This window comes from Podarcis bocagei (assembly GCF_964188305.1).
Source record: "Podarcis bocagei genome assembly, chromosome: 4".
In the NCBI taxonomy this organism is placed as follows: Eukaryota; Metazoa; Chordata; class Lepidosauria; order Squamata; family Lacertidae; genus Podarcis; species Podarcis bocagei.
The window spans coordinates 85,633,393-85,648,567 of NC_138128.1; the positions used below are offsets into that span (position 1 = coordinate 85,633,393).

At 44.2% G+C, this 15,175-nt stretch overlaps 1 protein-coding gene and 1 long non-coding RNA gene across 9 annotated transcripts in view; one reads left to right on the forward strand and one right to left on the reverse strand.

Annotated features, from left to right (window-relative positions):
- Window positions 1–320: 320 nt before the first annotated feature.
- Window positions 321–998, reverse strand: LOC308586178. Its single transcript, XR_014007757.1, has 2 exons — window positions 918–998; window positions 321–553 (listed from the first exon to the last, which is right to left on the reverse strand). It is a non-coding gene; the product is annotated as an uncharacterized lncRNA (long non-coding RNA).
- Window positions 999–1,495: 497 nt separating this feature from the next.
- Window positions 1,496–15,175, forward strand: part of LOC308585505 (uncharacterized protein) — a 43,371-nt gene continuing 29,691 nt past the window's right edge. For 5 of the 8 annotated variants that reach the window (XR_014007445.1, XR_014007446.1, XR_014007448.1 and 2 more), the window contains exon 1: window positions 1,496–1,599. Coding sequence is in view for 2 of the 8 variants with exons in the window: in XM_081191192.1 (XP_081047318.1) it covers window positions 1,593–1,599 (7 nt within the window). In the remaining 6 variants the exon portion in view is untranslated. Of the gene's footprint in view, window positions 1,600–2,039; window positions 2,184–2,618; window positions 2,708–4,278; window positions 4,871–15,175 lie in introns of those variants that run through there. The other 3 variants (XR_014007449.1, XR_014007447.1, XR_014007450.1) reach the window with 3 other exon arrangements.

A 15,175-nucleotide genomic window follows, 5' to 3' on the forward strand; every position in this document is an offset into this window, starting at 1 on the left:
TTTAGGGTTGACATATGTCCAGGTTGACAGCAGTGTCCAGGTGGAAATCTGTTAAACATCTGTGAAAAACTGGATGTATAGCAGCCCAGGTCAATAACTTTGGCCAAAAAGTTGTCCGGATTTTCACTGTTTGAAATATGGCAACCCTAGCTAAATCACTCTTTCTTGGCCTCTCAGTGGTGTCAAACAGTCAAATCCAATTGGCTGTATAATGTCACGACCATACATGATGTCATCCAACCAGGAAGAAGTAGGAGCCAGGGCAAGCCAGGGCATTGAACCTGCTCCATTGGGAACACAGAGAATGGCCCAAAGGGTGCTTATATGACGTTGTTTTTACTGCTATCCATAGGGGATATTTTTCAGCTGGAGCTCACAAGAACTCATTCCTGACACCTCTCAGATGTGTGCCATTGCTGTTCTAAGTTCTGCCAGGAAGAGTTGCTGTGCTCACTAGGACTGGCCACCTGAGCTGTCTTGTTTCTTTGAATAAAGAGTTAACTTCACTGACGCCATGTGAGTTCTTGCTAACCTGCTGCTGACAGGGGTGTGGCTGAGGAGAGTCCAGAGGAAAGAGGGTTTCAGAGGGCTGCATCTGACCCCTAAATCTGAGCTTCCTCACCCCGGAATCTGGTGTTCATCATGTACTGGCAATGGCCAAAGTTCTTCCATCTTGACTTTGTTAAATATAATTATTCCCCACCAAAATTCGAAAACAAGCCCCCAAGCCCAGTTCTAAAATGTGGATACTGTTGCACTCACAATGATGAGACTGTCATTTTATTATCACATGCTCCATCATTTTTGTGAGTTTCGTTGTCAATGCAAGTATCCAACCAAGAGGTTTCCAAATGCCCCTTCTAGCCGGCTGTGGTCCCCTGCCCTGTTGTTGCTCCCTTCCCTTTCCCAAAACTTACCTAGCAGTGGAAGGAACAGCAGCAGTATCAGAGAGACTTCCATTCTTCCCTCCTTCCCTGATGTTTGGAATGTTGCTACAACAGCAATGCCCCAGGGTGTAAGGAAATACAGAGACACAAGGGACATGCATCCTCAATATGTCCATCGGGTACCCAGAAAACAACATCTCCCAGAATCCTCAGTGTCTAGAATGCTGCCATCGCCAAGCGGAAATGGAAGGGGGTTGTGGTATCCACCAATTGATTACAAGTTACGCTTGAACTTCCTTGGGGTTTGGTCTTTGCTCATAATTAGTTGAGAAGCAAACTTCAACCTCAAACTTTATGATGCCCCCCAACATTTCTGAACTTAGGCACCATGACTAAGGCCACAATAGATACATATAATAGAAACTAGAGCAACTGGCATTTCTTGACTCGATTGATCCTACAAAGAGATTGCTGCTCTTTCTCTGCACAATGGCCACCTTGCCCTGCCTGAGCAGGGAGAAGCATATTGCTGTTGCTAGGATACCCAAGGACTCATCCTCCAATCATCAACAATGGGAAGTTGCTGGATGCTGTGGGCTCTGCAGTTGCCTAGCAGCAGCAACAACTTGTTTTTCTTCATCCCCTGGACCTGACAGTAGCCAAGAAGATTGAAAGTGCCGGTCTACCAGAGGCGATATCTGTAGCATGCTGGGTAAGTAATGAGAAAGGGGGCAGTGAATGCTCTGAGACGAGTTGGTGCTGCAGAGTGCTCTTTTTAAAAGTAAGGAGGAAGGGGCAGTGGCAACACTGGATCATGCTCAGGAGACGGTGCAGAATAATGGCATGTGGTGCGCAGAGCATCCCTAATGGGTAAGGTTGGACTTGGCACTGTAACGAATTGCAATTAAGGCATTCAGCTGATCTTTCCCTCCTATCATCTTACAGAACTGACTCCCAGAGTAATTCCTCCCTCTTTCTCTTCTCTTCTCTCTCTTTTAAATATAGAAACACAAATAAAACCTTATTCAATCAGGAAAGTATTCAAAACTCATAACAAATAATTGCTGCATGACAAAGTGAAATTGTTCTCCAAAGTGAGTCCCTCAACAGCAGTCTGTCTCCCCTCCTCCAACTTTCTTTCTTTTTTTACAGCCAAATAAAAGGAACAGATGTTAACAGACTTCTGCCAAAATTTCCATGAGCCCCATAGGCAGAGGGAGCAACTGAGTTGAGATGTCGCCATGGCAGAGTTTAATTCCAAAACTAATAAACAAACACAGGAAAACAATTAAAAAATGAAGTCCACAGGATGAATGCTGTGAAAATTGGCAGAGGGGATTTTTTTTTTTGCATCTTTTTTTTTGTTTCAGCAATACCTTCCAAGGTCCTCTCTGTTATAATGCTTTGAAAAGAGAAATAATTATTGTTTTTTTCCCCCTGGATGAAATTCACTCTTACCTTTAGTGGAGATTTATAATTATTCCAAGGTGTTCTTTGCATAGCCAGTGGCTACTCAGCCTGATTGCTATGTTCTACCTCCACTGTTGGAGACTCTATGCTTCTGAATGCCAGTTTCTGGAAACCAGAGAAGAGGGGAGCATTCTTGGGCCTAGGTCCTGCTTGTGGGCTCCCCACACACATCTGGTTGACCACTGTGCAAACAGGAAGCTGGACTAGATGGGCTAATAGCTGGATCCAGCATGACTCTTCTTGATGCTCTTACGTTTTTAGAAATAACATGGCAGGGCTGGCCCAAGACATTTTAGCACCCTAGGTGGACCAGGGAAGAAGGGGTGAGGGAAGAGCTACATGTGACTCATGTGAGTGAAAAGTGGCATACAGTGGTACCTCAGGTTAAGTACTTAATTCGTTCCAGAGGTCCGTTCTTAACCTGAAACTGTTCTTAACCTGAAGCACCACTTTAGCTAATGGGGCCTCCTGCTGCTGTTGCGCCGCCAGAGCCTGATTTCTGTTCTTATCCTGAAGCAAAGTTCTTAACCTGAAGCACTATTTCTGGGTTAACAGAGTGTGTAACCTGAAGCGTATGTAACCTGAAGCGTATGTAACCCGAGGTACCACTGTACAAATATAATAAATGAACATGAATGAATCGGGAACAAGGCAGTGAAGGAAGATTGACCTTGGAATCTGCTGCCCCAGTGAATCGCGCTGCCTGAGGCAGTTACCTCACCTTGCCTCATAGGTGGACTGGCCCTTCACCCCCACCATCCTCTCTCTGTTGTGTCTGCACATGTGTATGGTGTCTCTAGAATAAAAAGTTGCACAGGATAAAGATCCCAAATGAATAAATAGAGTGGGTGGTGACCATAGCTGTCAACTGTCCCTTATTTGGCGGGAAACTCCCTTATCCCAGCACTGTTTCCCGCTGCTGTCCCAGATTGATGATGTCCTGTAAATTTCCCGGGTTTCAAAGGAAGCAGCTCCTCTCCCTGCCGGCCAGGGAGGAGGGAGGCTCCAACTGTCTTGCTTGGCTGTGTTGCTCACCCAATAAAGAGTTTAAGAACGACTGGGGGGTGGAGCTTGCATGCCTTGTGCCCAGCCGCGTTGCCTGGGGACTCGCCTTTGCTCAGCACTTCCCAGCGGAGAGGTGACGGTGGTTTTCCTTGCTGCATCCCCTTTGCTGGGTTGCTGCGCTGTGGGAACCACCTCTTGAGGCTTCGTTTGGCTGCTGGCTGGGCTTTCTGCCTTTGGCTTGGAGGGGCTCAGAAGTTGAACATACCTGTGCCCGGAATCGGATGGATACGTCATCGGCGGCCCACTCACCCTTGCCAGGGAAAAGGTCTGTCTGGAGCAGGGGCACATGGTGGGGGGAAAGAAAAGGCGATCTCGTCGGAGGGGGGGGGGCTTTTGGATTTGTTTTGGAGGCTCCTTCGATTGACTGTTATGGGGGAAAAGAATGGAGCTGGTTGACTAAAATGGTGGGTGATGATCTCGTGGCGAGGGGGTGGAGGCTGTGTGTGTGTGGCTAGTTAATGCAAGCTGATCCCTTATTTTGGCTGCTGATTCCTTATTTTCAAATCTGTAAGTTGACAGCTATGATGGTGACCCTTAGAACTGGTGGTGCTACCGGCCACTCCCACCAGTCTGTTTCATACAAGCAAAACCTGTTGCTTTACTACAAGAGAAGTGGCCTTCACAGCTAGTAATACTCCTGAAATGTGGCAAAGGACTGTAAGAAGGGCTATGGCAATGAGGGAACTTGCCTCTAATTGCCCCAGGCTGTGCTTTCCAACCTATTCCTAGTCACTCCCTCCCTGTGTTTCCTTCCTTCCTTCCAGCTCTCTGTACAACTCACAATGAATGGAAATCAGTAAATGGTTCCCTTTATTATTTCCTTCTCCATGTCTCTCCCCTGCCCCTCCAACTCCAGGCCACGTTTACTTGCCAAACAACACCCACTTTCTGTCCAATAGCGCTCTTGAGAGAAAATGGCCAAGTTGACTTGTAGGAAGCAGAACTGGCCATCAAACAGTGAGCGAGAATGGTGTTGAGCAAGGAAAGGATGAAGCAGATACAAATCACTGCCCCATGAGACTGCCTTTATTTCACATGCATGTGCGCTGAAGATCGGGCATTAAAGTTCATTCCTTTGGCCAGTAAAGGGTTGCAGAAATCAACAAATGAGCCTGTGCAAAAATGAATGTGTTTGGTGCTTGGCGCATTCAAATTCAGATTCCCCTTCCCCTTTATGCAGTCATTCACTTCCTCACTTATCCCTTAATTCCTTTTTCTCTTTGCACACACAGACATTTGTGTACACATTTCATTCTCTTTCCTTTTTCTCGATATACACACCCACATTAATCTCTTTACACAATTAATGTTGTAATCTTCCTTTCTGTCCCTTGCAGCATAATCCTATGCATGTTTACTCAGAAGTATGTACTTTTAAGTTCAATGAGATTTTCTCTGGAGCAAGAATATATAGTACTGGGGGAAAACAGGGACAGTATCTCACATGTCTTTATTTTATTACATTTACATTCCAGCTAGGGTTAGAGGATAAGCAAACTGCTCAGATTCATACCTCTTGGTCTGGGACATAACTATCATTCAGATATTGTGTTTCTTTGAATTTTACAAAACTGTATTCAGCTAAATATATATATATATTAATGCCAAAATGCATTAGAAGTGTGTATATTAGGATAAAATACATTTAGAAATGCATACATTGCGATTAAATAGGAAGTTATATGTGAATTTTCATATAGGTTTTTCAAGTTAACATATTACCTGGTTAATACAGGGACGTGGTAGAATTGATTTATGAACAAATTCAATCAAAACTGACACAGGCTTGAAATAAACTGGTCCATTCATCCCTAATCCTATCTCTCCCCCCCCCCCCGGCAAGAAAGTCATATACATGATGTGTGCCCCCTTTCCCCAGTTTATCCTCAGAACAATGCATTGAGGTAGGTTAAAGTAAAGGTAAAGGGACCCCTGACCATTAGGTCCAGTCGTGACCGACTCTGGGGTTGCAGCGCTCATCTCGCTTTATTGGCCGAGGGAGCCGGCATTTGTCCACAGACAGCTTCCGAGTCATGTGGCCAGCATGACTAAGCCACTTCTGGCGAACCAGAGCAGCACACGGAAATACTGTTTACCTTCCCGCTGGAGTGGTACCTATTTATCTACTTGCACTTTGTGCTTTCGAACTGCTAGCTTGGCAGGAGCAGGGACCGAGGAACGGGAGCTCACCCTGTCACGGGGATTTGAACCGCCGACCTTCTGATCAGCAAGTCCTAGGCTCTGTGGTTTAACCCACAGTGCCACCTGTGTCCCCTGAGGTAGGTTAGGCTAGGGTATATTACATAGACTTGAGGCGGGTGATTCTCACTATTCAGCCACTGTAGCTGAGTGGCATGATAGGGAAGGGGCAGAGAAGAGTTGATGACAAGGCTCCTGAGAGTGTGCAGTGGAGGCAGGATACTGGGGAGTGACCCAGGATAGGGGACCAGTGATTGATGGGGTTTGGCACTGCCTGCAAAGGCAGGGGGGAGGAGGGAGAGTCGGGGCAGTCCGAGGCAGAGGGAGGCACGCAGGATGTGGCAGAGGAAGGGATGGTTCAGATGAGGTATGGGTCAGTAGCTTCCCCACCTTCCCCACTTTTTCCTAGAACCAGGAGGGGCTTGAAACTGGAAGAGAAGCTTCGACTTTTGTGTAGGAGAAGTCTCAGCTTGTGAATGTGCAGCCCTTTGGGGGAAGGTACATAAGGTACATAAGCCGGAAGAGAGGTGAGGTCTCCCTGTTGCTGCATCTGCTCCACAGGGTGGAGGACTAAGGGACAGCTGCCTTGTGCATACCCTCCAACATTTCTCCATGAAAATAGGGACGTCCCATTCCATAATGATAATTTTACTATTCATACCCCACACGTCATACTGGCTTGCCTCAGCCACTCTGGGCAGCTTCAACATATATAAAAACGTGGGAAAAAAACACTATATATATATATCCCTTCCCTGTACAGGATTGCCTTCAGATGGCTTGGGGGTTAGGTAACTCCATACCCTCCAATGAAAATAAGGTAAAGGTAAAGGGACCCCTGACCATTAGGTCCAGTCGCTGACGACTCTGGGGTTGCGGCACTCATCTCGCTTTATTGGCCGAGGGAGCCGGTGTACAGCTTCGGGTCATGTGGCCAGCATGACTAAGCCGCTTCTGGCGAACCAGAGCAGTGCACGGAAATGTCGTTTACCTTCCCGCCGGAGCGGTACCTATTTATCTACTTGCACTTTGACGTGCTTTCGAACTGCTAGGTTGGCAGAAGCTGGGACTGAACAATGGGAGCTCACCCTGTCGTGGGGATTCAAACCGCCGACATTCTGATCTGCAAGTCCTAGCTCTGTGCACAGCACCACCCACGTCCCTCTTAATGAAAATAGGGACATCCTAAGAAATAGTGGGACATTCCGGGATCAAGTCAGAAACTGGCACAGCTTCTCTACATCAGGGACTTCCCTGGAAAATAGGGACACTTTGGGGGGGGGGCATGCAAAGTAACGCAGGAGTTGCTGCAAGTGCTTCTTTTGTCAATAAAGACTTTGCTATCAAATGTGTACCTTCCTTAGCTGGGGTGGCTCAGCGCATGCATGGAAACAGTTCATAATAACCAGTCAAGCTTCCCCACAACACCCACTCAAACAAAAAGAAAGAGAACGATTCATCATCTCTAATGGGAACTGTACAAGTACAGCTTCATTTCATTCACGGATCTGTAGACAAGCCTGGAAATCTAACAATGGCACAGACGGTTCTCAGTGTCTGCAGAGACAGCCTTTACATGCAGACATTTGACACACTTGAAGGGAGTCTATGCGAGAAATGAAGTGGTTGCGCCCTCGAGCTCTGTGCCTGCTCCTTCCCATTCCCCTCGACACGCACACACCTCAAACCAGATGTTCTCCACCCTCACTGATACCCTTTTGCCTCCCCTTCCCGCAAACTGTATCCTGTTTCAGTGTTTACTATCCATATGGGCAAAACACACACACACATAAATACTAGGCATAAATCTTTATATATACAGCATAATATCGAGATCTCTCCAAGGAAGGCATCCTGTTAGCCTCTAAATCTATTTCTTTTAATCTAATCTTCATCTGTAATGGTTTTTCTGGCTGCAACCCAAACGGAAACATCTTGGCAGGTGGGAAAGAATGAAAACATTCGAGGTTTGTTTCGAAAGGTTTTCCCAGGGAAGGCTGGCGTTTCTAGTTTCCACCAGCATGGCAGCACCTGCAAAGCCCATGAAATACGGCAGGCGCCTGGGACTTGACCCTGCGATACGAGCCAAGAATCATACAGATGGGAACTCACTAAAACCCGAACATAAAGATGTCAGGAGCACCTTAAAACCATTTAAAAATGGCAGGATTGAGAGCTGGATTAGATACAATAGCAGGCAATCAGATGGGGGAAGGGACAGGAAGCTTTTTAAAAGCAAAAATGGGGTGTGCAGAAGTAGGGAGATGCGCCCTTTTCACCCCCAAGAGAAAATGCATGGAGCTGAGTTATAATAATAATAATAATAATAATAATAATAATAATAATAATAATAATAATAATAATAATTTTATTATTTATACCCCATGCATCTGACTGGGTTTCCCCAGCCACTCTGGGTGGCTTACAGCACATAAAAAATTGTAAAACATTAGACATTTAAAATATCCCAATACAGGGTTGCCTTCAGGTGTCTTCTAAAAGTCAGATAGTTCTTTATTTCCTTGACATCTGATGGGAGGGCGTTCCATAGGGAAGGTGCCACTACTGAGAAGGCCCTCTGCCTGGTTCCCTGTAACCTCACTTCTCACATTGAGGGAACTGCCAGAAGACCCTTGGAGCTCGACCTCAGTGTCCAGGCTGAATGAACAGGGTGGAGACGCTACTTCAGGTACATTTTTACTTTATAGGAGTGGTGTGAATGTTTCTCTTACCTGGCTCTGACCCACATCACTCGTGTCCTGTTAGATTGGGGGAGATCACAAGGGAGCTGCTGATAATTCACCAAATGCCAGTGTCACTCCACACAGAGGAAGGTCGTGGTGATGGGGTAGGATGTAAACATGCTGTTTTCCTCCCCCCTTTGCATCAGCTGGATCCATAAGAGAAGCAGCATCTACACATCTGCAAGTATTGGAAGAAATTGTTTAGGGTCTGCATTGGCTCCAGACATCCATTCCCCACGTGTCCCAATGGTCTTACTCAATGCTTTTTTCGGGGGGGGGTGCATACCCCTAAACATTTTGTGAATCTAAGTTTGGCCTCATTGAGGGGTAATATTTCAATATGAGTAGGAAAATAAGAGTACCCCTAAACATTTTTTATAGGTGAAAGCACTGCTCTTTCTGCTTCACAGGGTTACTCTGAGAAGAAACTAGGTGCACAGGTCAAAAGTAGTTTGCATGCTAACATGCGGCATCAACAGAGCAGGCCAGATCCAGCACCCAGTGGCCTTACTAAATGTTAAATAAGCTACAGTGAAATTGATATTTCCCATGAATAAGTAGTCCTTCATAGAAAAAAGGTCCCCCACTCGTGTATTAAAAGCTCTATCAGGCCAACTCCACCGTTCTCTCCCCACCAACTAGCCCCCTTGACTTCCCATCAATTCTGGAAGTTACAGAGCAATAGTCCTTGTGGGGCCATTTTGTCAGTTTTTAGTAATTTTAGTTAAATAATAAAAGCAGAATTCCCTGGGTGCCTTGATCCACGTTTGGGGCAAGTCCTTTTTTTGGTGAGAGAGACCCAGCAGAGATTTAAAATCACAAAACATGCAGCAAAGTAAAGCATGGAAATATAGACTGTTAGGGCTTTAAAATATTCCCTTCTAAGTTTCTTTCAAAGTTTTCCACTTCCCTTAGCGCGGAAAGAGAAGAACTCTTCAAAGGTCAGATTAGTGTGCTTTTCCATACAGTAGCCAAAAAGACAGGCAGTATAACTTAGTTTCAAAAATGGTAAGGGTTTCTAAATTATTTGCATAGAAACACAAAGTTGGCTTGCTAAAACCATGCAGTCTGGGCTTGGAGAAACCAACACAGAAAGCCTTACTGGTTGGTTCACATGATAGGAAAGTGGGAGAACAAAGAATTTGGTAACCCTTCCTCCCCGGTGAGGGTGTGCGACTTAGCTAAGCCTGGCAGGACAGCTTACTCTATGGTCTTAACCCCTTCATGCATTAAACAGAAGCATGTTGGTTATATGAGGCCCAAAGAATCCTGGGAACTGTAGTTTATTCCTTGCAGCACACTTCACAAACTACTGTTCCTAGGATTCTTGAGGTCCACGCTTTAAATGCATGGTGTCTATAAACGTTTCATAGCTCTTGTTGACCACTGCACATGATCAGTTCTTGCTAGGCTGCTTGGGGAAGGGTTGCAAATTTTGATGTTTTGGGGAGGGTGGCATTCACCATCTGAATTCATTATTGCAGGGTGTTGTTACTTAGATTATAATTCAGGGTGTGTGTTCTGTAACTGTACATCCCTTCTTGCTTGATGGTCCCAACTCTATTATAGAGCTCAACCATTCAGAATAAGTTCGGTTTTGCAGCAAAACACATTGGTCCATGAAACATGGATGTTGATTGTCCTCAATATTAAAGATTAACTTTTTTTTTATTTAAAAATTGGGCACAATCTAGCTAAAGGGAAGCAATTTCCAGCCCCATTGTTTTCATTGCACGAAATATATGTATTTGCTGAACTTTCCACTTGAAAACATTGAGCCTACATAACTCCAGCAGGATTGTGCCTGGAATTTTCTTTTAAGGTTGGAAAGTTGGGACATAATGTGTTAAATGACGTGTGATGACCGGACATAAAGCAGCATCCCAGTCCAAGGATTTTCAGTCAAGCTTCTCTAATTGCGAGTGACAGAGATAAATTTTGCTGTTGTTCTCCTCTCCGCCACTGAAGCATATTCTCCCTCTAGGTATGAACATTGTGGTCAGTGTCAGAATCATCCACCTCTGCTTGCGAGATGACTTCTAGCTTTCCCTCTGAATCAGGGACACAGCAATTAAGTGGGGAGCTGTGCTAGTTTTTTCGTGGAAATAGAGCAGAGCTTTTTGCAACCAGCTTTTTGCCGGCATTTATTGCTGCTTTTGTTTAGTCGTGTCCGACTCTTCGTGACCCCATGGACCAGAGCACACTAGGCACTCCTGTCTTCCACTGCCTCCCACAGTTTGGTCAAACTCATGTTGGTAGCTTCGAAAACACTGTCCAGCCATCTCGTGCTCTGTCATCCCCTTCTCCTTGTGCCCTCCATTTTTCCCAACATCAGGGTCTTTTCCAGGGAGTCTTCTCTTCTCATGAGGTGGCCAAAGTATTGGAGTCTCAGCTTCAGGATCAGTCCTTCCAGTGAGCACTCAGTGCTGATTTCCTTAAGAATGGAGATGTTTGATCTTCTTGCAGTCCATGGGACTCTCAAGAGTCTCCTCCAGCACCACAATTCAAAAGCATCAATTCTTCAGCGATCAGCCTTCTTTATGGTCCAGCTCTCACTTCCATACATCACTACTGGGAAAATCATAGTTTTAACTATATGGACCTTTGTTGGCAAGGTGATGTCTCTGCTTTTTAAGGTGCTGTCTCCATTGACAAAGACAACAGGCTGGCATTTATACCAGAATTCTAATATAAGCCTGGTTTGTATGTTGCCTTCAAAGTTTAATCGGAGACAAAGTTCATCTCTCCCCAGCTCACTAAATGAAAAAGGAGATGTCAACACATTGACATGGATGTTCACCTTCTGGTGCAATGCTGGAGAACCTGTGGTCCCCCAGAAGTGTAGGTCATCCAGGACCAGTGTTATTTGGTCCTGGTGGCCTCTCCCAGTCACCAGTCTTGCTGCCGCATTCTGGATTAGTTGTAGTTTCCAAGTCACCTTCAGAGGTAGCCCCACGTAGAGCGCATTGCAGTAGTCCAAACTAGAAATGACCACAGCATGTATCAGAGCAAGGATGTGGAGAAGCAGCAGGCAGAAGAGCAGTCAGGCAGAACAAGATATGGGTACTATACAAAGTCTGGCTATTGGCAAAGCAAAAAGCCAGGTCTGGTTTGGAAGCATTTGTAAGGCCTGGTGAATAAGAACTAATGTGGGGAATACTGCAGTCAGCAGCAGTGTCTGGATGGAAATTGTTAAAAATGTCCAGGAAAATACGGATATATGGCAGCCCATGCTATTTTTGCTGATTTTTCATAAAAAATAGCTCAAAAATGCAATTATTGCTTTTTTGCGATTTTGCTCAGAAAGCACAACAACTCCCTAAACTGTATAGAAACTTATTCATGTATGCTACTACAGCAGCAAGGACGTTACTCGCCCCAAAATGGAAAGAAGCAGAAGTCCCAGTAAAGGAAGAATAGATACAAAAACTTATGGAATATGCAGAAATGGTGGAACTTTCCAGAAGAATAAGAAATCAAGATAACAAACTTTTTTATATAAAATAATTGTCAGGGAACTGACATCGGAGCTAGAGGCGGAGGGAAGGCTCTCAAATGATGCTGGAGAAGGGCCCAGCAGGGAGAGAGGCAGCTCCGCAGATGGGGAAGCAAATCAGCGCAACACCAGGGATATAGAGGGGCTGATGGGGGAATCGGCGAGAGGGCTCCAGGACTCTTCACCGGACGCCAGCGGGGAGAGCACGGGTCCTCCGCTACCCACGCCCACCCTGCGCAGAAGACTTCCGCGCAGAGAGAGTAGGAGGAGACTGGGTGTCAAACAACTTTTATGTTGGAAAAGATTTAAGAGACGCCCACTGACGGATTCTGCTAGCGACTGAGGCAGCCACGAAGTGAAGGGCTGCCCAGACTGAAAGGTTTAGCAAGGCAACAAAGCCTGGAGAGGCGGCAACTTACGCACGAGCAACCCATACACATTACAATAATGGAAATAGTTTACTGAATATTTACAAACGAACTGTAAACAGATAAGAACATTGGCAGGATTATTGCAATAACCTGCTGTTTTATAAGAGTATATATTTAAAGTAGATGAATAAATGAGCAAATTAAGTTAATTTGGATACGCAGAAATATTAAAAAATTAATTTAAGGAAACACAGAAATTGGGGGAAGGAAGTCAAGTTTTGAAATGTTAAAATAATTGTAAAAGTGAAATGTATAGAACTGAAAAGCATTTTTTTAATAAAAAAGCACAATTTTTTTAAAAAGCTCAAAAACTTTGCCAAAGAAAGCTCAACAACTTTTCTGTCCAGATTTTTACTGTTTGAAGCATGGCTACCCTATAATAAGGTGGGATAGAAACACCAACTATAACAGTGTCTTATACTGTTTCGACATTGATAGCACTAGCTCAGTGGGGCTTTTTAATATACCAGGGTACACCAGCTTGAATCATAAAACAAGTAAAGGTAGATATACCACTATCAGAATGGATATGGGGAAGTTTTCAGGATCAGTGTATTTGAGCAGGATCCAAAAATAATAATACCTAAGATTTGGGTTATGTACAGGTCATATATCCCTTTGTTAGTACCAGAAAACAAAGAATTAGACTTCAATAACTGAACAAGAGGCAGTATTACCAAGTTCAAAGTCTTTATTTTTTAGGAATATAATCTTATCACATGATCCGTTGAAACAACAAAATCCCAATGCTCAGCTACCATTGTTTCAGTATTTAAAATTAGGAACGACTGTTGATATCCAAGTAGGTCATATTCAGAAGTGTGTACGAACTTAATAGCGTTTAGCTTATTTTTTTGCTGCCATATTGTTAATATTGTTTTATAGTTTATAAATTCCTTATTGGTTTGTTAATCATATAATATGACTTGCATGTTCAGACCTTTAAACCTCCCCCTTAAATAAATCCAGACAAGACTCAAATTTTGGTTTGGTTTTTGGCAGAATTTAGGCCACAACTTTATTGATCACAGCAAGTGAGTGGTTGCATAGGCTCTGGTTCAACTAGCTCCCTGCAACCTTGCAGGTAGCGCTGACCTAGGGCACCCCCAGAGGTCAGCCTAGGGTGAACACCTGGATAAGCGGAAAGCACAACTCCCTCACAGGGGTTGACCAAACCATCAAGTCTCTGGATTCCTTTAACAGAATACCCTCCACATAGGGATGGCGAGAGCGTTCTCCCATCCCTACCACCTGAACCAGATCCTATCCGCAACCTTACAAGTTGTGACGATTTGCTATGTGGCAGTCAAAACCCAAACAGCACCAGCCAATCAGCCAAGTGGGGAAAATTCCTGCCGTGCCCCTGCCCCAATGACAGACGACACACGATGTCATAGCAAGGTCAAGCGCACAGCTCTAAATATAGGGAGATGTGGGCGGGTGTTCCGAATGCACGCACTGAAAGAGGAAGCTCTGGGTCACGTGCATAGGTATATATAGGTCCCTGGATCCATTTAGCTTGCATCCCATTGGCCTGATTAAACCCAGCATCAAGGGACCTACAATTGGGTGTTGTGGCTATCCCATCTTACCCACCCACAACACAGGGTTCAGTTGCCAGGTCTCACCGCAACACATGCCCTCTTTAAGGGAGGACCCGATTTATGCAGTAATTACGATCTTTAGCTTGTTTTCTTAGTTGCTGGTTTGCTAACATTGTAATTGTTTTACTGGTGATTTATTAATTATATTATATGATTTACGCTGTTCTTATGATCTTCTACTATGTTCTTATAATGTGAACCACTCTGAGATCTTTGCATGAAGGGCAGCGTGAAAATTTAATAAGTAATAAATATATATTCAGAAGAGACCATTGGAATTCATGACTTAAGTTCATTGATTTTAATGGATGAGTATAAGTAACGCTGGATATCACTCTACATTCAGAACATTGCAAGAGAAATAAATGCAAAGAGGCATTAGCACTTTCTGAAAAGCTACCATACTAGAGAAAGACAAAGGGCTGCTGTCTAAAATATACAAAATACTGTCGGACCCAACTAATCCAAAAGACTGTAAAATGAAACTGGGAAAGATAATTGAATATTGCAATAACGGAAGACAAGTGGAACTATGTATGTGTGAAACAAACAAACATCTGGCAGATGTTGCATCAATGGAGAATTTCTATAAAATATTGTATAGACAGTATTACAAACCAGCATGAATAGCAAGTATGTCTTCAAATCTGTCAAATAAATGCTGGAGAGGTAACAGAGGAAGAGGCATATTAGCTCACATCTGGCAGGAACGCCCTCAGGTCAAAAAATATTGGTCAGACATCAGAAGCAGTATCAGAGATATAGTGCGATATATGATTCAATTGAATCCCTCAACCATTTTACTGGGAAGGATGAAAGGACAACAGGAAAGAGCATGTTTTGTGTGTTGTAAATATGCGAACTGCAGCCTTTATGTTATTAGCCAAAGAGTGGAAAGAGGCTCTTACCATCTATTGGTCAATAAAGGACTGACATGTGGAATATCATTTTTTATCAAGAAGATGATGGCCTGTAAATAAATAAATAAGTGAGTTGGGAAAGGAAGAAATAATTGTCTAGACACTTTCAAGGAAACTGCTCATCCCTTTGTACAATTTTGGAATGGAGACTGGCCGACAGAATCCACTCCTGTGGACGTCTTTACAATCAGATTGGAGTGAATATATTTGTAATGATTTAAATATGTGACCTTCCCCTCCCCCCCCCCCGCCCTGGTCTCTTTTTTGCTGGAGTGGCAAATGTGATATGAAGCCAAGAAATCCGAATCCTTGTATAAATTTTAAATTGGAACCTTTCCTCGCTTTCTGTGTAAATAATC